General features: G+C 40.7%; 1 protein-coding gene across 1 annotated transcript; it reads left to right on the top strand.

The window, feature by feature from the left end:
- Positions 1-4,514: 4,514 nt before the first annotated feature.
- On the top strand, positions 4,515-22,202 carry Mettl14 (methyltransferase 14, N6-adenosine-methyltransferase non-catalytic subunit). The gene is made up of 11 exons (XM_006991881.4): positions 4,515-4,720; positions 6,871-6,959; positions 7,922-8,009; positions 10,243-10,323; positions 10,664-10,751; positions 14,608-14,698; positions 15,937-16,078; positions 16,772-16,864; positions 17,429-17,545; positions 18,936-19,146; positions 20,780-22,202. The coding sequence occupies exons 1-11, from the start codon at positions 4,655-4,657 to the stop codon at positions 21,082-21,084; spliced, it is 1,371 nt and encodes a 456-aa protein (XP_006991943.1). The 5' UTR covers positions 4,515-4,654; the 3' UTR covers positions 21,085-22,202.
- The last annotated feature ends 1,144 nt before the right edge of the window (positions 22,203-23,346 follow it).

The raw sequence follows: 23,346 nt of genomic DNA, 5'->3' as shown, positions 1-23,346 counted from the left end.
GCAGGAAAACTCTAGCTACAACCCTGTCTCTCCCTCCTAGAGGGTAGAACCATCATATCTTTACATGGCAGAATGCAAGAATGCAAAAAGGGGATAAAGTTTTCCATCAAATACCTTTATAAAAAGCAAGTAACCCATCCAAAGGTGTAGAGTCCTCATGACTCAATCACCTCCTAAATGCCCCATCTCCTTCCTTCCAATGCAGATTCATGGCTGCTCAAGGTGCTGAGAATAACTGGACCCTTGAGTGTTCAGCCCTAAATAGGACATTTATACCACCTGCTCAAGCCTCAGGGATCACTGAGAAAGAGAGGACAGGATGAATGAAAGAACTGGAAACAGAGCATGTCTTAGCCAATGAAGTCATGACCTCACAAAACTGGGCCTACCCAGTCAGTCATGGGTTGGGGAAGGGCTCAGTGGAGCCCTACTTCTCCCTGATGAACTACTGTCTATCTTGACAGATTCTGGGCAAGGGACAATCACTGTCTCCCATTATGTACCTACTGAGAAGCCCACCAAGCTCCAATGGATAGGTCCAAACCCATGTTCTTACATACAATTCTGATTAAACACAGTGGGTCTCAAAACAAAACCAAGTCAGATAAACTAATCACCAACCAATTAACCAAAACAAGCAAACAACCCAAAGACATCTGGGATGGGTAATAGGTGTGTGGGAGAGATTAGAAGGTGGAGGGTTACAATAATCAGAACTTAATACATATATGAAATTGTCAAAGAGGAAATGCAATAAAAATTATTTTTAAAAGTCACATTTTCCAATGTTGGGAATTAACTTTCATGTGGGGCATTTACCCACCAACCCCACAGCTCCCCAGAGTTTTCTTGAGTGTGAGCAGCAGGAAATATTAGATAGAAGGATTTACTGTAGAGAATATCATGGAGATAAACAGATAGAAAATAAAGGATAGCCTCAAGAGGGCCTGGAACTGTTGCTGGAGGGCTTCTCTCCAGGTTCCACCAAGCCCCGCAGTCCCACAATCCACTTATAAAATAATCACTCAGACACTTATATTACTTATAAACTGTATGGCCGTGGCAGGCTTCTTGCTAACTGTTCTTATATCTTAAATTAACCCATTTTTATAAATCTATACCTTGCCACGTTGCTTGTGGCTATATTGTGGGAGCCAGTTGCCTTGAAACCGTTCTGGATGTTGGATCATCTGGGCCATGGTGTCATCGGAGATCTTTCAGGGGGTCTTGGCTGGTCAAACCTGATGTATCTTAATCTGGAACAAATCCATAGCCTCTGGCTTTCTGTGGAAACAAAAGCAGAACCTCTTTTCCAAAGTAACATATCCTTATATCCAAATTTTGAAGTCAAGGTACCTTTAAAATTTACATTTTGGCATAACTGAACAGCTTTTACAATCAAATGTTTTTCTTTAGTTACGAATATCAAAGACAACATAATCCAGATTTTATGTGTGATAGCCATCTTTACGTGGCTTATTATCTTTACTTTTTTTTAAAGACTTTATTTTTAAAACTATCTATTTGTTTATATAACGGTATATATTTTTTTCTCTTTTAAGCCTACGTACATTTTTACATGCATTATAAACTATTTTATCTGGATCAGTCTTATTGTGAACCTATTGTTTTAAACTGTAGCCTTCTAAGCCTGAAACGGCGCTGTGGCTGCCGGCTCCGCCCCCTTCAGCTTTTCAACATGGCGGTGGTACGTTTTCTCCAGCTCTGGGAGTCATCAAGTCTCAGAAATAGTAGGTCTATGCTTTTATCAAAGCAGCGTGTAGCCCAGAAACCTCTTTTTTTTTTTTTTTTTTTTTTTTACTAGTAAAGACTAAATCTACCACACAGCGTAATGTACTGCTGGCAGACGCCTCATTTACGCCATACTGATGGTCAAACGCACACGCCAGGAACCCGCCAGTGTTCAAACCTGCGTTTTGCAGCATATGAGACAAGAAGCAGGAACCTGGTTTTGGCTCTGTTTAGAATTGGTTATTAAATATTCTCAGGTTTAAGGTGGAAACTCGAGCTGTTGGCGCCATTTGTTGCTGGAGAATTTCTCTCCAGTTCCCACCAGCCCCGGAGCCCACTTATAAAATAAACATACAGACTCTTATATTATTTAAACTGCTTGGCCATTAGCTCAGGCCTATCATTGTCTAGTTCTTACTCTTATATTCAGCCCATTTCTATTAATCTTTACTTTGCCACGTGGTTCGTGGCTTACCAGTACTTTACATCTTCCTTGTCCTGGTGGCAGCTCCAGGCGGTCCCTCTTCCTTCTTCTTCCTGTTTCCCCAATTCTCCTCTCTCCTTGTCCCACCTATACTTCCTGTCTGGTCACTGGCCATGAGTGTTTTATTTATATAGAGCGATATCCACAACACTGAATGGTGGAGGTTGACTGAGCAGAGCTCCAGAGAACACCGCTGGACTTCGATACACCTTCCCCAGACCCAACAACCTACCTTTCCCTTTTTTGTAAGTTACCCACTAAATAAATCTTCCTTTTAACTACGTGGAGTGGCCATAATAATTTCACCAATAGGAACCTTTTCCAATGGCCCCGACTGTCTCTGCCCAAGGGTTTTTATAGAGACACCAAGGGGTGGAGCAAAAGACCTCCTCCCCCAGCACAGCCAAGTGCAGACCATCTCAGATACCTGCACTCAGGCCCGTGGTCCTAATCATCCTCTATGCGGACCTGCTGGGTAAAGCCACGAGGAACCGGAGAACAGGCTCCCACACTTTCATAATGAAGTTTTGGAAGAAACAGAAACAATGTAACAAGTGGTGGGAGATGTTCTAAGGTATACAATAGGCAGCTGGACATACAGGTTTGGAGGTATCATTCTTAAGGGTTCATAGGCGGAAGTATAAATTGTTATGTGTATCATTATTTCTTTAAACAAAATGCCTACAAATGAAATTGCTTCCTCAAGGAGTATGAATTACACACGGACTTTAAACATTTTCTTCTCCCTTTTTCTCACTTTCTCACATACTTGTGACCCTTATGTTGACAAAGTGAATGGGTGTACAAATAAGCATGTACAGAATCTGCAGGTAGACTGATATAGACTAGTATTTTATAATTCACTGGTGGGGGGTAGATTTTAAGAGTTATACCCCTTTCTTTGTAAAAACTCCAACAATTCTCTGATGGATCCCATTGGCATGGTAAATACTATAACTGTATTGATCCATTCTTTACCACTCTAGCTTCCATGCAGGAAGTTGGAATTTACTCAGTTATTTTAAAAGGATATTGTGCATTGGAATGGCTACCCATCCTAGAGTGGATGGAATAGAAGGGGTAGCTGGCATGTTCAGAGGCAACTGAAGGTGAAAAAATGAAGGGCTCTTTTAACTGGCTATGACTTTTTAAGAAAGAGATGGTGCCCATTCCCCGGATTCCAGGAGCAGAAAGGATGAAAAATTAAGAACGATAGCTTGGTTTGTTCCACCTTCTGATTTTTTTTGCCAATCCTTCAGTCATTTTTATTGGGAGGCAAGAGGTTTTGAACTATAGTTACTACACTCCCAGCCCAAGCACCCCTTCAGAGCAGTGTAGGTAAATATGGGGATCGGAGATCCCCAGAATTCAACCTGTACAGCACTTCATGGAGGGAAGGGGGTATTCTCTAGACAGTAAACTGCATGATATATATTAATCTTTGAGACTTCAGAGACCCCAGGGCCTACCACAGTGCTTGCCATACGAAATGCTCAGTGAGTAAGTACCTAGTCCCATCATTGGCAAAAAATTTAAATCAGCATTCATGATTAGCAAGCAATACAACTGAGTTTTAAATAAATATATACAACACTATATTAAAAGTGTTTTACAATATACTTTTTTGGAAATGAACATTTTTGTCATATAATTCTACCAATCATTATGTTAGTAATTTTTAAGGGCTGCTTTTTTGAAATTACTTAAGCTAGCCCCCCACCTCCACCCCCATCCCCCTGTATTTGTGTGTGTGCGCGTGCACGCGTGGCGGTCAGAGAACAACTTAGGGGAGTTTTTGAGAAACGCATGATGCATTTCCAGGACACTCTGTACTAGATGATTATTCTTTGAACGTTCCAACTGTTTCTGCTTTTTTTTTGGACAGGATTTCATTACGTAGCCGAGGCTGGCCCTCTTACTCCTGTCCTTTGACAAAAGCTCGCTAACTTGCCAAGGTCCCTCAGCTAGTGAGAGTGGAGATCCAATCGTTGGGAAGCCCGTTAGCGTTGCAGTAAAAGAAACCCACACGCATACTTCAAAATTTAAAAAGCCAGGACTGGCAGGTAGGTAGTTGGTTAGCGGGATCAGGGATGAATATTTTCTTCATGATCAGTAAAAACCTGACCGCCTAGGCAAGAGTTAAGAACTGACACGCCAGGTAGCAAGCGGCTTCCCGGGCTCAGACCACCTCAGCCTCCTCATTGGCCCTCGCCCTCTGACGTCATATCACCGGCGTCCTGGAGGCGGGACTTCCTGGCTGGGTCCGACCCGTTTCGGGCGCGCCGGAAATCCCTCCTGAGGGACGTGAAAGTCTCCCGGTCAGAAGCTTCTGCGGGACTCTGCTTCCTGGTTTGGGAGGAGGGTTTGTGTGTTAGCGAGCGCCGGGTCTGTCGGGGCGGTGAGACGCAGGAGCTGGGCATGGACAGCCGCTTGCAGGAGATCCGGGAGCGGCAGAAGTTACGGCGGCAGCTCCTAGCTCAGCAGGTGTGCGGCCGGGGGGCGGGGGGGGTTCAGTGCGCGTGCGCGGCCGCCTTTTTTTTTTTTTTTTTTTTTTCTCCCCCACTCCTGCCCTTTTTGTGAACTCTATTGCCAGTGTCAAGGTCTTTGTCTTTTATTCCCTGGTCTCCCCCTGCTCTTAGCTCAGGCGGGTGCAGAGCCTGTGGGAGACAAGCCCCCAGTGCTCCTCTCGGGCTTGGCGGACCCCTCGTTGGGGGCACCCTTTTCAGTGGTGGGGATGGATTTGGTATTGGAGATGAGCGGTCCATACAAGGGCAAGTGCTGCCTGTGCGCCTCCGCATTTCTCTTCCCTGTGTAAGCGGGGTTTCGCGTCTTGCCGTTCTTCCACTTCAGCCTCACGTTGTTGTCAGTGTGGGGGTTTGTGCACGTGAGTTCAAGTGCCAGCGGGGGTGCCGAAGTGTCGGGTCTCCCCGGAGCTGGAGGTACGGGTGGGTCCTGGGGCTTGAACTCAGGTCCTTTGGAAGAGCAATGCATGCACCCAGTTTCACATTCTTGAGATTAATTTTTGAAAGAAGTTTGTATTTTCCTGAGATCATATCGAAAGATTCATTGGGAGCAAACGGAGAGTAAACTTTAGAGTCTGCACTAAAATACAATCTCCCCGCGACCAGTATTTGAATCTTTACTTTGTAATTATTAGAAACAAAGTGTTATGTTCACTTACTAAGCAAGGAACGGGTCTCCAAGATTGTTGCTTCCCCTGGCCGCTCCTCACTAGAGAATTAACGGAGATTTGTCTCTCCAAATACTGTCTTGCAAACCTTTCGCTTTCATTGAAGTTTGTAGATGAGTATGTAAGTGCTGGACGATTAGTGGACTATACGTGCAGAGGGTACACGTTACACTTTGTTTTACTTAAAATCTGGGGCTGTTTTCATTGCACCATACAAATGGATATAAGTGATGGAGGGAAATGTACAAAACTTTAGAGAGGCAGCTTGCTAAATCCACCGTTAAATATTGGTTCCTCAAAGAGCTTTCAGAAGAAATGACTTGTATTCTGAGACATGAATTACAAATAGAAATTAATCATGGGGAGGAAATTAGAAAACATTCCAACCATAGGAAGCGGGTGTTCTGTAATCAAAAAGAATTAGAGAAGATTTAATGGAGGAGTTGAAATTGATGAACATTTCATATATTAGAAGAAAATTTTCATTGGAGAAATGAGGATAGTTATATGAAGCGGTAGATTAAAAGAATATTTTGTTTACATTTGTTGCATTCTGCAGAATTTCCCCAGTGGCCACCCAAAGTTGACATTACCAATTTCCTTCCTTCCTTCCTTCCTTCCTTCCTTCCTTCCTTCCTTCCTTCCTTCCTTCCTTCCTTCCTTCCTTCCTTCCCTCCTTCCCTCCCTCCCTCCCTCCCTCCCTCCCTCCCTCCCTCCCTCCCTCCCTCCCTCCCCACCCAAAGTTGACATTACCAATTTCCTTCCTTCCTTCCTTCCTTCCTTCCTTCCTTCCTTCCTTCCTTCCTTCCTTCCTTCCTTCCTTCCCTCCCTCCCTCCCTCCCTCCCTCCCCCCCTCCCCCTCCTCCCCTCTCTCTCTTTCTTTCGGTTTTCTGAGACAAGGTTTCTCTATTTAACAGTCCTGGCTGTCCTGGAACTTGATGTATAGACCAGGCTGGTCTTGAACTCACAGAGATTCGCCTGCCTCTTCCTCCTGATGCTGGGATTAAATGCGTGTACCACCACTGCCTGGAGACATTACCGTTTTTAAGCTATAGTAAACTTTATTAAAATCTTTGCTTTAATAAAACTGAATAAATTTTTGTGAGAGCATGGGATAGAATACAGTTTATGCAGCAGTCCATATGAAGTGCTTTGCCTTTTTTGGTTATTGCTACTACTGCTAAATTGTTTTTTATTCAGAATTGGCTAAAAGTAATCATCTTAGTTTCAAATATAACCAAATGCATAAAATGTTTTCCAGCTGGCAAAGTCATTCATAATTAAAATGATCTACCAGTTCACTTAGAGTTTGTCTTCAACTCGATGCATAGTGTGTTATGGGAGAGGTTGCTTTCTATAGACTATTTGATATATTAAAATTAGCAACACATTTTGCAGTGTATGAAGAGTGCATTGTGTTTAAAACCTTGTTTTTGCTTCCTAGTTGGGAGCTGAAAGTGCAGACAGCATCGGTGCTGTGTTAAATAGCAAAGATGAGCAGAGGGAGATTGCTGAGACCAGGGAAACGTGCAGGTATGTGAGCAACTGTGTTTTAGTGACGTGGTTACAGTGTGAAAGGATCACTTGCTTTATTTTTCAGTTGTGCTTATTCATGGGGGATGTTTGGGGGGAGTGAGACACAGCCATGTACCCCGTGCTGGCCTTGCAGCACCCCTGCCTGAACCTCATAGGACTGGAATCCCCTATTGAGGGTTGATTTTTACTGAACAATTAATTGTAGGTATAAATGTGTTGTTAGGAAAATCGTGAAAATGGAGATTTTGGAAACAGTTTTTTTACTGTCAGTTTGAAATTATGAAATATTACTTTCCGAAAACGTTAAGTTCTTATTTATAAAGTAGGTAGAAGTGAAATGTTACACTAAGAATTAGCTTACATACCCTAAGTAATGTGAAATTATAAATTATAATTTTTATGAAATTATAAAAGAATACAACCTAAAAGTAGTATTCATTTGATAATTCAGAAAACATGTCATTTTTTAAATTCTAGTTTATCAATTGTATCAGTTTTGCTTATAGTATATAGTATAACATACACATAAACTAGTGTAAATGACATACAGTTTAAAAGTTTCTTTTCCGCCGGGCGGTGGTGGCGCACGCCTTTAATCCCAGCACTCGGGAGGCAGAGCCAGGTGGATCTCTGTGAGTTCGAGGCCAGCCTGGGCTACCAAGTGAGTCCCAGGAAAGGCGCAAAGCTACACAGAGAAACCCTGTCTCGAAAAACCAAAAAAAAAAAAAAAAAAGTTTCTTTTCATAATACAATCTTTATAGTAGCTTATTTTTTCACTTGGTTTCTCTCTTATAAAGATAGGCTACAAATTATTGCCTGTGACTTTTTGGGTGATTTATAAGCTGAAAAAATAGATATTTAATCAGGAAACATTTGACTTTGTTCCTATAGCTTGTTAATAATACAAGCAGATCCATATGCACCTTTGTATTGTGTGATAGTTGTGGCTTACTTTTCAGGGCTTCCTATGATACCCCTGCTCCAAATTCAAAACGGAAGTGTGTGGATGAAGGAGACACAGATGAAGACAAAGTAGAAGAATATAAGGCAAGTAGGAAATGAGATGGTTTTCTGCATGGTTGAGAAAAAAATTAATCCTTCTAATAGATTCATCTCATTTAGAAAGCTCAATTTTAAGATGTGCTAAAATCCTTATGAGTAACCTTTATGTTTTCATTTAGACTCACATGAGTTTCCTCATTTTATGTAAGAGTATGTGAGTTACATATGATTATGTATATAAAACAATATAATTATTGGTAAGCACTGGCAGTAATATTCTTCAGAACAGCAAAAAGATAAGTATATCATAAACTTCAGCTGATAGAAATGCAGCAGATTTTGAGGGGCTGCAGCAGTGACTTTTGGCTGACATTATTCCATATTAACAGCACAAGATAGTATGATTAAAATATTTTGACAACTCATGACTCCAAGGCAGCTATATAACCATTTCTGAAAGAACCCAAGTTAACTCACTTGTTTTGGTTTGATATAATCTTTTACTAACGCAGTGTATTTTGATCACATTAACCCCTAATTATTCTGCATCCCTCCCACCTCCCACTCCTCCATCCTCCCTCCCAACTTCATAGCCATGTTTAAAACCCAGAGTCTAGTTTGTGCTGTGCATAGACAACAGAAGAGTGTGTAGCTATTCACTAGATCGTGATTAACCTACCAGGAACCACACCCCTAAAGAATGGAGCCTTCCCCCTCCATACAACACTCAGCTCTTAATAGTTCCTCAGCTAAGGATGGGGACTCATGAGCCCCTTCACCTTCCATGATGGAGTGTTGACTGGCTTGATGGTTTGTAAGCAACCAGAGCTGCTGTCCGTTCACGAGTACAGCGGTCCTGCCATGTCCATCTTGATCCTCCACAGTCTCTGCTCTAAGTCTTTTATCCCTCTTCCCCTTTTCTGCTGTGTTCTCTGAGCCTTGGGGGCATGGCTGAATATTCCACAGGTACTTGACACTTTGACCAGTTGAGTCTGGATTAACCGCTATCCACTGCACAAAGAAACTTCTCTACTAAGTAGTGCGAGCTACACTAACCTATGGGTGTAGAACTAACCTACTTAGAGGGCAGTTTGATACTGTGTCCACTTGGTTCTTCCCTGGGGCTCATGAGCTTCCCAGACATTAAGTCATGGTTATGATTACAGGAGCAGGTTTGTGTTTCCTGTTTTAGAGTAGGCCTGAATTTCAGGTAATTGGTTAGTTACTCTCATAACATTCATGCTGTGATTGCACCATACACATACCTTGCCAGGCCAGTTGTTATTGTATCATGAGGGTAACAGCTGGATAAAGCTGTTGTTGAGTTTTTTTTTTCCCCCCAGTGGCCTACATAGCACTTTGCAGCCTTATAAAAGCCAGCCAGCAGGGAGGAAGCTTTCTAGTTAGTACCAGCTTGGTTCCTCTATGTCTTGTGACTCAAGTATGTGTACCCTTGCAATAGTGTCTACCATCGGGGCGGGGCGGGGGGGGGGGGGGGGGGACCAAGAACAATGACAATGGCCTATTTGGGGGGTCTTCTTGACACCTCTGACTCAAGAGGAGGTATCCCACACTCTCATTGGGATTTTTATTTGGCAACCCATGGTTCAGGAAGGTACATTATCCTCTGTATAGGGCAACTTGAATTAAATTCTTTTTTATATATGGCTATGTATTTGAATATCTTATAAAATAGTAGATGACCATATGACTTTTTCAAACAGCCTTAGTACTAGTTAATTACCCTCCTACACCCACATACATAAACAGCCCCCTCCCAACTCCCTACCCACTTAGCAAAACCTGAGTTTGGTTTCAAACACTTATCCATAGACACCTGCACTCTTGTGTACATACCAACATGCAGGCACATATACCTACACATGATTAAAAATAATAAAAATGGGGCTAAAGAGATGGCTCAGTGGTTAAGAGCACTTGCTGCTCTTGCAGAGGACCTAGATTAAGTTCCCAGCATCCATAGATCTGGGGCCCTCTTCTTACCTCCCAGGGCAAAACACTCATACCCATAAAATAAATAAATCAACAGAGTTTTATTAGAAAGTAAATCTAAAGACTTTAATGCAATGCTAGTATAAACATATCTGAGGCAAATAAAACACACTGCACTTTAAGATGCAATAATTAAATATAGACCAGGCTGGCCTTGAACTCAGACCTGCCTGCCTCTGCCTCCTGAGTGCTGGGATTAGAGTGTGCCACCACACCCAGCTAAGTGTATAGATTTTAAATGTTTTCTTATGTTTCCCTTTTCAAGGATGAGCTAGAATTGCAACAAGAGGAAGAAAATTTGCCATATGAAGAAGAGATTTACAAAGATTCCAGTACCTTCCTTAAGGTAAAATAAAGAATTTTCAAGTCTTAAAACTGTTGACAGTTAAGCTCTGTGCCTGAAAGGACCTAGGACTTAGGACTTTTTTAATTTTTGAGAGATCTTAGTGTTAAAATAAAGATCTTCAATTACTCATGAAATATTCTTCTGCTCTTTGGATGTTTAGCTGTGATAATGGTGTATTCATATCAATAACTGTTGATAAATAATGTTTTTAGTTGTGTTTTCAAATATTAGTGCTTTTTCAATCTGTCATAATTTGTACAGCTTCATAATAAAAACACACAAGTTAGTGTGTCTGCCATCAGAGTGCATACTGTGTATTTAATTTTGACCATTTCTTTAGGGAACGCAGAGCTTAAATCCCCATAATGATTACTGCCAACATTTTGTAGACACTGGACATAGACCTCAGAATTTCATCAGGGATGTAGGTATGTCAGATTTATTTGGACTATCCTGCTGTAAAGTATTGTTATATGCATGTGATTTGTGCATTTTGTAGATTATTTCTAACAAAACTTTTTTTTAGGTTTGACTTCTTCCTTCGGGTCTCGGGGCTTCTATTCTACCTCCCTCTCTTTTAGCAATGCTGTGTCTCTATTTTTTTATGTAATTTATATACCTTATAATTAATCCATTGAAATGATATAATTCAGTGTTCTTTTAGTGCATAGAGAGCCTTTTGGGCAACTATTACAGCAATCTGTTTTAGAACATTTGCTTCTCTGAGAAAGCTCTGTACCCATTAGCAGTGGGACCACATTCCTTCCTCTAACCTGCCTCTCAGGATTAACCACTAGTAGTCTACCTTTTTTCTTTATAAGTTTGGCTACCTATTCTGGACATTTCATATAATTGAATTCATGTAACATGGGGCCTTCTGTGATTGGCTTCTTTGACTTAGCCAGTGTTTTCGGAGGTTATTAGTGCTGTAGCATATATCAGTACATCTTTTTATTCCAAAATAATAGTCCATGTAATAAGTAAATATACACACATACATACATTTTATTTATTCACTTAGGTTTGCAGTTATGGATTATTATAGATACTCACGTAAAAAGTATTGTATGGCATGTGCTCAATTTTCTTTGACAAACACCTAGGAATGGAATTGATGGGTCATGTAATTCTTTTTAATCTTTTTTTAAAGTGTATTAATTCTATGTTTGAATTTTTGAGGTATCACCCCCAAAGCTTTTCAAACCTGCCATTCCATTTCCTGTTCCTATGAGTAGTGTATAAAGATTCAATCTTCTTTACATTCTTTGTTACTGGCTGTGTTTTTCACTATGCCACTCTGGTGGGTGTTAAGTATGCCATTGTGGATTTGTGTTTGGTTGTTGTGACCTTTTTTTAATTTAAATTTTATTTGATGTATATGAGTGTTTTGCCTGCTTTATGTCTGTGCATCACTTGCATGCTTGGTGCCCTTGGAGGCCAGAAGGAGGGCTTCAGGACCCCTGAACTGGAGTTACATTTGGTTGTGGCTGTGAGCCATCTTGCAGGTACTGGGAACTACATGGGTCATCTACAAGAGTAACAAGTGGTCTTAACTACTGAACCATCTCCAGCCAGCACCATGATATTTCTTTTAATGTTTTGAGAACTTTGTTCATGAGCACTGTATCTGCCTCCCCTCAAGCTCCTCCTGTAGCTCCCATCCCATTCCTGGTCTCTTCTTAGTTATTGCTGTTATATGTATACATCTGTGTATCCATTTAGTTAAGTGCTTGTTTCCCAGGCTAAGCACATCCTATGTGGTAGCTCACCCCTAGAGGAAATTGATTCTCCCTGTCTCACAGTAGCACCAAGTAGAATTCCCATGTCCATGTAGGCATGGCCACTGGTATTGTCATTATTCTGGGCTTGTTCAGGCAGCCATGAGATTGTTGAGATTTCAGAGGTGCGTTTTCTCTATTGCACCTAACAGTAGGTGTGCTAGCCCTCTTAGTAACAATAAGTGTACTGGCTCCTATAATCTTTCTACTCCCTCTTCCGTGATTTTCCCTGAGGCTTAAGGTGTAAGGGCTGTGTTGTAGATGTATCGGTTGGAGTTGGGCACTCACGGTCCCCTGTTCTCTGTCTTTTGACCAGTTGTGGATCTCTGTAATAGGTCCCATCTGGTGCAAAAAAAAAAAGAAGCTTCTTTGGTGTGAGGGTGAGAGCTGCTCTTACCTGTGGATATAAGGATAAGTTTAGAATATAGTTAGAAATTATATTGGTTCAGGAAAATGACAGTAGTGGGTACTCTCAGGTCTGTGACCTCCAGTCACAATAGTTACTAGGTTTACAGTACTAGGCATGAACTCCTTCCTATTGAGAGGGCCTTAAGTCCAAATAGATGGCTGTTGATTACCCCCAAAATGGAAGTGCCACTATTGTCCCACTGGGGATATTTTGCAGGGTCAATCATTGTTGTCATTCATAGGCTTTAAAGCTGGGTAGGACTACCTTTGCTCCTCTCCCTTGGCAGCTTGAATAGAACCTTCGAATATTACCGAGAGCCAGTCCTCAGGGATGAGGCTTCCAGGTCAGTCCTAGCTCGATTCCTCCAACTCCTGTGTCCAAAGTGTGTGATGTCTTAAAGTCTTAAAGTTTAGACTAGGTTGGTGCACTGGATTTGTTTTGTGGTTTTGTCTTTTAAGATAGTCTCATTGTGTAGCCCAAGATGGCCTAAGCGTTCTACCTCCCAAGTGAACATCCTTTTACCTTAGCCTCTGGGTAGCAATAATCACAAGTCTCCGCCACCAGGCCCACATTCTGCTGTGGTTTTGATTTTTATTTTCTTGGAGACTAATGATAAGCTAAGCATCCCATAGGCACATTAACCCACTTAAATATTTTTAATAAATAACCAAATATGTTGCTTATGTTGTACATTTTTTGTCTTTTTCCTGTTGAATTAAAAGAGTTCTTTGTATTTTCTGTACATACACACATGATTTATAAATATTTTATCTCATTCTGCTAGTTGTCTTTTTAGTTTCTTGATAGTATCATTGTAATACAAAAATTTAAATGTGATATAACTAAATTCTGTCAGCTGTAAGCATCATCACCCCTGAAGAATTAATTTAAATGTGATTTTTGTATATTGTTTTTCTCACTAGTAGGGCGTGAACTCGGGTCCTTGTGTATGCTAAGCAAGTGCCAAGCCCTATTTTATTTTATCATTTTGAGACAGGGTCTGTGTAGGCTGTTTGACTGACCGTGAACTTGCTATGTGGCCCAGCCAAGCCTTCAACTTGTGATCCTTTTGCTTCAGCCTGTGCAGTGGTTGAGATTACAGGAGTATGCCACCACTCCAGGCTCTGATTCTAATGTTCTTATAAGTAGAATTTAAGGATAGCATTAAAAAGTTACAGTCAATTGTATACTCATATTTGAATATAGAGTCATCTCTTAAGATACCTGATTTCCCAAGATAAATATATGTATAAAGTTGTTGTAAATTGAGAAGGGGTTGTTACGTTAATTTTATTTTGAATCAAGTGGAGATTTGAATTAAAACTAAGATCTAAAAGCAAAAGCAAAAAAACAAAACAAAAAAACCCCAGTGAATATTTTTTATGATAGCATGATAAAAGGTACCTGATTTTTCCAAGGTCTTAATGCCAAAAAACAAGGACCAAGGCTGATTGTAGATCTCCATGCACCAAACAGGACACCTCAGATCTGCTCATCAGATCACATAGGAAGATAGGTTCAGATTGCTTCAGGTTCTACCGTCTGTTCTGTAGACTAGAGGCTGACTGTTGTGTTCAAACCCGACAGCAGTGCCGTCTTCAAACTTTTTTATTTAAAATGTGATTCACGTCACTGACTGCAGGAGCTTTACAAGCTTTTCCCCTCTTATGTTATGTCTTCATGTTAAAGACTTTTTTTTAAAAAAATTTACTATTTTTAACTGTGTTTGTGTGTGTGTATGTTCATGTGAGTGCATGTGTCTCCAGAAGTTGGAAGAGGGCTTCAGATCCCCTGGACCTGGAGTTACAGGCAGTCGTGAGCCATCTGATGGGAATGCAGAGAACCAAACTTAGGTCCTCTGAAGTGCAGCAAGTGTTCTTACTGCTAATCCGTCTCTCCTGCCCCCACGGTTTTAGTGTTTAAGATGTTTATGTAATTTATTTTCTTATTAGTGTTTCTTATTTATGGAAAACAAAAATAAAGATGAACTACAGATTTTAATTTAAAGTGATGGTTGAAGAAGACATAACTCTTGTATTTATTAGTGCTAACTTCAGTTGAACTGAAATTTAGGATGTACTGTTTTTTCCTCTTTAGGTTTAGCTGACAGATTTGAAGAATACCCTAAACTTAGGGAACTTATCAGACTAAAGGATGAGTTAATAGCTAAATCAAATACTCCTCCTATGTAAGTATTCAAAGCTTTTTCTTTCTAACTCTGACTCACAGTATTAGTCTGTTTATTCTGTAGCCTTAGTCTTTCTTATTTTTAGTAAACGATATTATTTTGAACCTCTGGTGCCGAGTCTATAGTGGCTTCTCATTTAATCCTCTAGGTAATTTGGGAGGCTTGTGAATTCTGCCTCACAGTTTCCATCTGTAAGGTGGAGTTGCCCTCCTGGAGCTGGTAGCATTGAAACTGCTTGCAAAGCCTGGCTCATGGTGCTTTGCTACATATTCTTGCATTCTTGTTTATGAGGTGGGCAATCACTGTGCTACTCTCTTCTCAGTAGAGCTTGTTGTGGACAACTCTGGTCCTCTACCTGTTACCTAAATGACAGGGAAGTGCTTGTCCTTCAGAGATAGTGATGACTTCACTAAAGCCTGTGGTTTTCAGTCTAAGCATTGGCCTTAAATAAAAGAAAAAATCCCTATATTTAAAGTATCTTGAACTGGGGACCCATGAAATGGCTCCATGGGTAAAGGTGCTTGTTGTCCAGTTTTGTATGCCTAGTTTTGTTTGAGTTCCAAACCTAGAAACCTGTGTAGAGGTGGAAGGAGAGAACCCAGGGCACAGGTTTGCCTCTGACCACCATCTGAACACCATGGCCTGCCCTCCCCACCCCCGAGTAATAATAAAGAAATGTCCTCTTAAAAAGTGTCTTGAACTTAAAATACTTCCATACTGTTTAAAAATAACTTCATTAAAGACCAGTTGTTCATTAGGTAGTGTGACAGCACCATTAATGTAAACATATTTATTAATGAACAGCTCATAAAAATAAATAATGTCCATATATAGGAAGTCTTAAAAGAGGAATTTGAAGTTTAGACAGATGTCATTTTTCTAACCTAATTAAATAATGATATACTAGTGCAAATAATGTTATATAATACAAAAATCAAAATAGATTAAAGATGACATCTAAGTGTAAATTTTCAGTATAATAATAAATCAAGAATATATTCTTGATATACATAGAGAATAATATGCTTTTCACTTTGTTGTAAGTATGTCCATGTCCTAAGGAAGATGTTGCTTGATGATATAAAGTCTGCAGTTAAACAAAAGACCTACTAAAGCTATTTAGTAGTTAGCTCATGATTATCTTGTTAATAATGTTTAGCAATAATTATCCAATACTGGGTAAGGAATTTCCTTCATTACCACTGGAGATATTTCAAAATCCTTTCCCCTTTTGTTAGGTACTTACAAGCAGACATAGAAGCCTTTGACATCAGAGAATTGACCCCCAAATTTGATGTGATTCTTCTGGAGCCTCCTTTGGAAGAATACTATAGAGAGACTGGCATCACGGCAAATGAGAAGTGCTGGACGTGGGATGACGTATGGTGAAACTTTATATGAAATATTTACCTTTCAGATGAATATGTGCTTACTTGGTCTGAAAGTGGAGTTATGAGTACACTACACTGTGGTTCTTAGGAGTTTAGTCTTCTGTTTGACAGTCATTGAGGTTTTGAAGGTTTTAATGAGGTTAGTGAGATCATCCAGTTGTCACGTGAGCTGGACTAGACTGCAGTAAGTATGAACAGAGAGACGGCAGAAGACTTTCAGTACTCACTGTAAGAGAAGCTTCCTGCAGATACCTGGGTACAAGTAGGCCTCTTGCTTCAGCCACCCAAGCTGTCTGGCTACAGGTATATGCCACTACACCCAACTTACATTTCATTTTGTCAATAACTGTGGCCTCTCTTAACCTCTGACTGTTTCTTTTATAATCCCTGTGGTAAAATTCCATCATTCTGTAAGTGTGTCTTTCTATCAACTTTTTCTCTTGAACACATATGGAAAACAAGTTTATATGTGTGTATTTTTGCACATGTATGCATGGTGCTTGTATATAGAATAACAAAACAGCAGCATATCAAAGTAATTTCAGGCGTAGGATTTATTTTCTATGGTCTGTCATAGACTATCTGAAGAATACATCTGTATAGATCCTAATACGTCTCAATAGTTATTCTTTGGATTATGATAATGGCAAACCTTATGCACTATTACTTTGGTTCCTTCTAGATTATGAAGTTAGAAATCGATGAGATCGCAGCTCCTCGGTCATTTATATTCCTCTGGTGCGGCTCTGGGGAAGGACTGGACCTTGGGAGAGTCGTAAGTAGTGTGTTGTTTTGTTCTCAGTTCCTTCTCAGGTGGATTCTTATGTTCAATAGGAAACAATACGATTTACAGGCTACAAGATTAATGTTCTTTGTCTTCAGTTTCTGAACTAGTTTAAAAATAATTTAGAATTAAAAACATGAGGTACTTTATGTTTTTTGAGTATATCACATATGTGATATTTGGTCTCAGTGACAAGAAAAGTAACTAATGTAATATTTAAAAGATTTATTTAATATGTATTATGCCTTTATTTCTTCTTCTGTCTGCATTAGAGCAGAATTGTTGTGGTGCTCTGAAATTTGGTATCCCTCTAGAAAATTTCTTTTTTTTTTTTCTTTTTTGCTTTTTCGAGACAGGGTTTCTCTGTATAGTTTTGCGCCTTTCCTGGAACTCACTTTGTAGACCAGGCTGGCCTTGAACTCACAGAGATCCGCCTGCCTCTGCCTCCCGAGTGCTGGGATTAAAGGCGTGCGCCACCACCGCCCGGCTGAAAATTTCTTAATTCTGGTTATTTTAAGTATTGTTTTAAGGATTTAATTTTGAATTTATTTCTAGTGTTTACGAAAATGGGGTTATAGAAGATGTGAAGATATTTGTTGGATTAAAACCAATAAAAACAATCCTGGAAAGACGAAGACTCTAGATCCAAAGGCAGTTTTTCAGAGAACAAAGGTATTGCCTTTTTTTACTTTCTTTTCTGTATTCTCATTCTCTCAGACTTCTCTAAATTAGTAAATACTACGAAATTAATTTCAGTGGTAAGGCTCTCATGCTTGTAAAGTAGCTTACAAGCTTTATTACATTTATTACATTTTTACTTTTTTACCTTATTTTATTTTACTTTATTACATTTATTACTTATTACATTACAACTTAAAAAAAGTATCTCCTTCGCCATCTTGGACCAGTACACACTGCTAGACAGTGGCTCCCTGTATATAGTAAACTGGCATAATTCCAATTTAGGTGTATGCTCTGATGCAGAAGTTTTCCCTTCTCTAAGCTCAGGAAGAAGAAATGACTATAGCACTTAATAGCTGACCAGTTAGAGCCATGTTTGTCTAATCTTGTCCTTTTCCTCCTTTTTATTTTTTTATTTTATTTTTTTTTTTGAGACAAGGTTTCTCTGTGTATTAGCCCTGGCTGTCCTGGAACTCACTCTGTAGTCCAGGCTGGCCTCGAACTCACAGAGATCTGCCTGGCTTTGCCTCCCTAGTGCTGGGATTAAAGGCGTGTGCCACCACCACCCAGCAAATCTCGCCTTTTTCTATACAAGAACCACTGAGGACTTCTGCATGTGACTCTGTCTGCTAGTTTAAGCTGTAAGAGCTTTTGCATACTACACTTTGGAAGCCACTGGAGGGAACATCTGTCTTACTGAGTCTTCCTTGAACCAGATCATGTACATGACAGGATGTAGAAAATCTCCAGGGTGGTGAAGCTGTGAATTGCTGAGAGGGAGGTGTGCCTGGAAGCAGCCTAGAATTCAATTCCATCCTCTTTACCCTACTCCTTTTTATCATATGTATATCCTCCTATCTGGCTACTTGAGTTGTGCATTCTTTTCTAATAAACATGCTATAGTAAGTAAAGCACTGTTCTTAAGTCCATGAGCCACCCAGGCAAACGTTTGAGCTCAGGAGGATCATTACAACCTATAATTTATATTTGCATTTTTAATTTATATAATTGGTCAGCAGCATATGACTTTGGATTCAAACCTGAAGTTGGAGTGCCGTCTTAGGATCATATGCCTTTAACCACTGGGGTCTGTACCAGTGAGGTAGATTGTGTCATAACTGAACTGATGTGGAACTCCAGTGGGGAAAATGGAGAGTTATGTGGTTCATACCTGTGTTGGAAGTGAAGTAGGACTTTGAAATGAAAGTATTCAGACAATTGCCTGACAGCCAGGGATCTAGGCTTTTCTGTCATGATTTTATCATAAACATTCCAATGACCCATAGAAATGAATTTGTTTTAGAATTGAGGACATTGAAAACGTTAAATCTATGAAATATGATTGTTGGTAATGAGAGTTAATTGGACTGCTCTGTTATAGGAACATTGCCTCATGGGGATCAAAGGAACTGTCAAGCGAAGCACGGATGGGGACTTCATTCATGCTAATGTTGACATTGACTTAATTATCACAGAAGAACCTGAGATCGGCAATATCGAAAAACCTGTAGAGATTTTTCATATAATAGAGCATTTTTGTCTTGGAAGAAGACGTCTTCATCTGTTTGGAAGAGATAGTACTATCAGGCCAGGTGAGACCTCAGTTTTGAAAAGTTTTATTATTCTTTGAGATGCAGTTCTAAGATAATAGGACATAGTGTTGTTTAAGATAGAAGTCTTACATATTTGATTCCTCTTCTCTGTACTTCACATGTGAGCAGTTTTATCCTAGCAAACCGAGAAGGCAGGGATTTCCTGTCCACTGCCCCACACATGCATTGCCTCCCCCATCGTCAGTAGTCCTTACATAACTGTGCAAAGTTCATAATTGACCTTAGGATTGATGTAGGGTGTAGTGTTGATGGATTTAGACAAGTTGCTCATAGTGTATGTCAACCATTGTAATATTACACTGAGTACTTCTGCCTGAAAGTCCTCTCTGCTCCACTTAGTTTTTGGTACCTTGTAATTATACACATTTTGGGGTTATAGTGATGTTTCTGTCCATGTGTGTAGTAAGGTCAGGGTAATTGAAGTAGATATCTCCTCAGTTTCTCTTTGTATTGGAAAAGTTTTGAATCTTCTATGCTGTTTTGACATACTCAGTTGTCACTCATAGTTACCTGCATCACTGTGCCTTCCTGTCCTTCTGTGCATGCTCCTCCCCCTCGCTCTTACCTGGCCTTTGTAACCTGTGTTCCAGTCTCTGCATCCTTCAGATGCACTTTTTGTTTCTATCTGTAAATGAGACTACCTGGTATTTGTTCTTTGCCCAAATTATTTCAGTCAACCTAATGCCCTCTACTTCATTACACTCAACAACAGAATTTCATCCTTTTGTGTGTATATATATGACAGTCATTTTATCCATTCATCCGTCAGTGACACCTAGGTCACTTCCATATCCTGCTTGTGAATAGCGCTATAGTAAACAAAAGGACTTTGTGGTTTTAGTTGCTTTAGATATGTACCCAGGAGTGGGATCTTTGGGTCATACGAAGTCCTCATCCTAGTTTTCTGAGAAACCTCTGTATTGTGTTCCAATAACAGCTGTTCTAATGTACATTTCCATCAGTAGCATGTGGGAGTCCCCTTCCTCGGCAGCCTCTCCAGCCATAGTAGTTTCCTTCCCTTGGATCACAGCCACTCTGACTGGGGTGAGAGGATAGCTCCTGTGGTTCTGTTTCCTTGGTTATGAAGGGTGGTGTGCATGTCTGTTCATCTCCTTGGCTGTGTGGAGGAGTCATTGCCCATGGAAAGATGACATGAGGAGCAATAGCGTCTTGCGTGAACTCCTAGGACCTGAGAACTGAGTATATTTTGTGTAAGAGAAAAGATTTAATGAGAAAACAGCAGCCTTATTTTCAAATAAATAGGAAAGATATATGTATATACGTTATGAAATTTTAACCCAACCCAAACTTGTTATATCCTAAAATATTTTTTTATTAGTGGTATTTTAACAATATAGTACATGGATGGGGAACAGTGAGGATGATATTTCACAAAAGCCATAGTCTAGGATAAGAAGCAAGGCATATGCATATGAACCCTTTTACAATAGGACCATGGTTGTTGTACATTCTATACAGAGATGGTGGCTGTGTGGGTAATTGAGCCAGCTTTAAGAATGTGTTGAGGCTTTGAACTAGCTCCTACAGGACCAGTAAAAGAGAAAGAAGATGGAAAGCCTCATCTGGTTTTTTTTTTTCCTCTTTATTTCAGGCTGGCTCACGGTTGGACCAACGCTCACAAATAGTAACTACAATGCAGAGACATACGCATCCTATTTCAGTGCCCCCAATTCGTACCTGACTGGATGTACAGAGGAAATCGAGAGGCTTAGACCCAAGTCACCTCCTCCCAAATCCAAGTCTGACCGTGGTGGTGGAGCGCCCAGAGGTGGAGGGAGAGGGGGAACATCTGCTGGCCGAGGCCGAGAAAGAAACAGATCCAATTTCCGAGGAGAAAGAGGTGGCTTTAGGGGTGGTCGGGGAGGCACACACAGAGGTGGCTTTCCACCGCGGTAACTTCAAGACACTGACAAGGACCCCTCTGGCTTCTGTTGTGGAGACGTACTTTAGAACTCACTCCCAGCTTGCACTTTGCTTTAGTTTCTATGCTGCCAGAAAGACCTTAGCTACCCCCACCCCACCCCCAGGTCCTTGCAGTTGTCACAGAGACTGCAGTACTGCTCAGGGTAGGTGAGTCATGTGCACGCAGTGGGACAGAATGACTGATTTCACCCAAGGCTTTGGCTTGGAAATAGGTAAGCAGTGGTTTCTGCATCTCAGGAGCATGGCAGGAGTCAGGGCTGTGTTGTTCTTGCCATGGCTTCCACGGCAACGGGAGACCGGGAACCTGGGGAGACCAGGAACCTGGGGAGAACAGACTGGTGGTGAGCCTCTTTTGGGCCTTTAACATTTTCTTGTTGAAACACTAAAAAGATGTAGACCATTTCCTCCTTACTTTTAAATCCTAAAAAATAACTTGAAGTATCATTTGAGTACTGAAGACTGAGAGATGAAATGAAATCACTTTCTTCCAGATCAGGATCCGAGGGGTGCTGGAGCCCTCAGGGTAGGTAAAGGAAGAGGTAAAACTTAGTAGATTTAAAAAAACCAAACCAAAAACTTATCATAATGTAAATTGTGCAGCTACAGATGATTCATAATCATGCTTCTTAAGAAGCAAAAGAAGGAACATACCCAAGTCGGAGGGCTATGGTGTGGACTTGATCTTGGATTGACTTTCTAAGATGATTGATGTGTCTTAACAAAGGTGAAAACAGATTTGCCAGGGGGTTGGTTTAGACATTTTACAGAATAAATGCTTGGTGATGAGGAAATGACATAAATCTTTAAAGTTGCTACTGAAAACATTTTATGTAAAAGCAATTACATAAACCCCGCAAGAACATAGCTTGGAAGATGGAACTGCGGTTGACTTTTGTTAAAACTGTGATGCATTTCTCTCCACGGGGCTGGTTGTCGTTGGCTGCGGAAAGCTTCATGCTTGTTGTGTTTCCACACCTTAACTCATGCTTGAATGGATTTGGATATGCCAGATGAAATACTACATTATTGTTCTCGGTGACTCCTTTTTTATTTTGCTATAACTTTTCTAATAAAATTTTAAAACTTTGAAATTTGAGTTGGTTTTCCTTAAATTGCTGTTGTTAGCAAATGGAAAGGGCCCGACCTACAGTGAAGCCCTTCTTTTGGATTGCATGTGCGTTCTCCCTGTCGTGGATGGGGATACATGAGAGCCGTGGAACACAGCTGGAAGGACTTGCACGTTAGATGCTTGCTGAGCTTGGCTTTCTCACACCAGCTGGTGCTTTCGAGTGCAGACGCCCTTTAGATAGCACAGGTGGGTAGAATATTTGCTGTCATGGTGTTTTTAATTTCAGTAATCATAAATTATCCAAAAGCAAAACTGTGCCAGATTTGACCTGTAAGGAGAAGGTAGGAATTCCCATTGGTTCAGTGGTGGGTTCTTAGGAGATCTGACTAAGGAGTATCCCTTCCCTCCATAGATTCTCTGTCAGATTCTCATGTTCCAAATTCTGGGCATAAAGGACAGTGGCAATATGGTGTTCACTTGGCCTAGGCTCCTATCAGATATGTTTCATGGTTCATCTCACAGAGAAAGAGTAGATTCTTTGTAGTTTGGAGCTTAGATCCACAGCCCATCTTATGTGGAACAGCAGTAAAATCAGTTGGTCAAGGAAAGAAGGTAACAATTCGAATTCATCCATTTACAGTGCTGTGCCCAGCGTGGTGGTGCACACCTGTAATCCCAGTACTTGGAAGGCAGAGACGGTGGATCTTTGTGAGTTCATATTGTCACAAAGATCTATAAAAACGGGTTTTTAGTTGCTTTAGTTGTTCCTGGACAGTAAAAGTTGTGGCATAGCCCTACGTTTCTCTAAAGTTTCAGAGCAGCATGCCTGGTATTACACAGCATTCAGCTCCAGGTAGTGTGGCCAGGGCACTGTCCATTTCTAGCAGGAGCCATTCTTCCCACATCTCTCCTTTCAAAGGATGAGAAGGAGGAGGCCCAAAGTGCTTAGACATGCTTCACAGTGAAGTAGTTGATATCACCTACAGCTCTATACTGAAGAGAGCTGTACCCATGTAAAACTATCCTGTTCTGTTAGAGCCACTTATGGAGATGGTGGTCAGGAGTAACAGCTTCTGAAAGGTAAAGCTGTCAGCCTGGGAGTGCTAGGGAGGCAGTCACATTCAGAGTTAGGCTAGGTCCATACTGCAGCAGCTGTATGGACCCTG

This window comes from Peromyscus maniculatus, chromosome 6 (genome assembly GCF_049852395.1).
Source record: "Peromyscus maniculatus bairdii isolate BWxNUB_F1_BW_parent chromosome 6, HU_Pman_BW_mat_3.1, whole genome shotgun sequence".
In the NCBI taxonomy this organism is placed as follows: Eukaryota; Metazoa; Chordata; class Mammalia; order Rodentia; family Cricetidae; genus Peromyscus; species Peromyscus maniculatus.
The sequence above is the reverse complement of the archived record's forward strand: the minus strand, read 5'-3'. Positions and strand labels throughout refer to the sequence as shown.

What these genes read in the sequence shown, in the direction of transcription:
- Mettl14 (XM_006991881.4), top strand. Translation starts at nt 4,655, where the DNA reads ATGGACAGCCGCTTGCAGGAGATCCGGGAGCGGCAGAAGTTACGGCGG. An exon ending in AAATCAAATACTCCTCCTAT is followed by an intron (nt 14,699 to 15,936) that starts GTAAGTATTCAA and finishes CCCTTTTGTTAG; the next exon opens with GTACTTACAAGCAGACATAG. An exon ending in CAGTTTTTCAGAGAACAAAG is followed by an intron (nt 17,546 to 18,935) that starts GTATTGCCTTTT and finishes GCTCTGTTATAG; the next exon opens with GAACATTGCCTCATGGGGAT.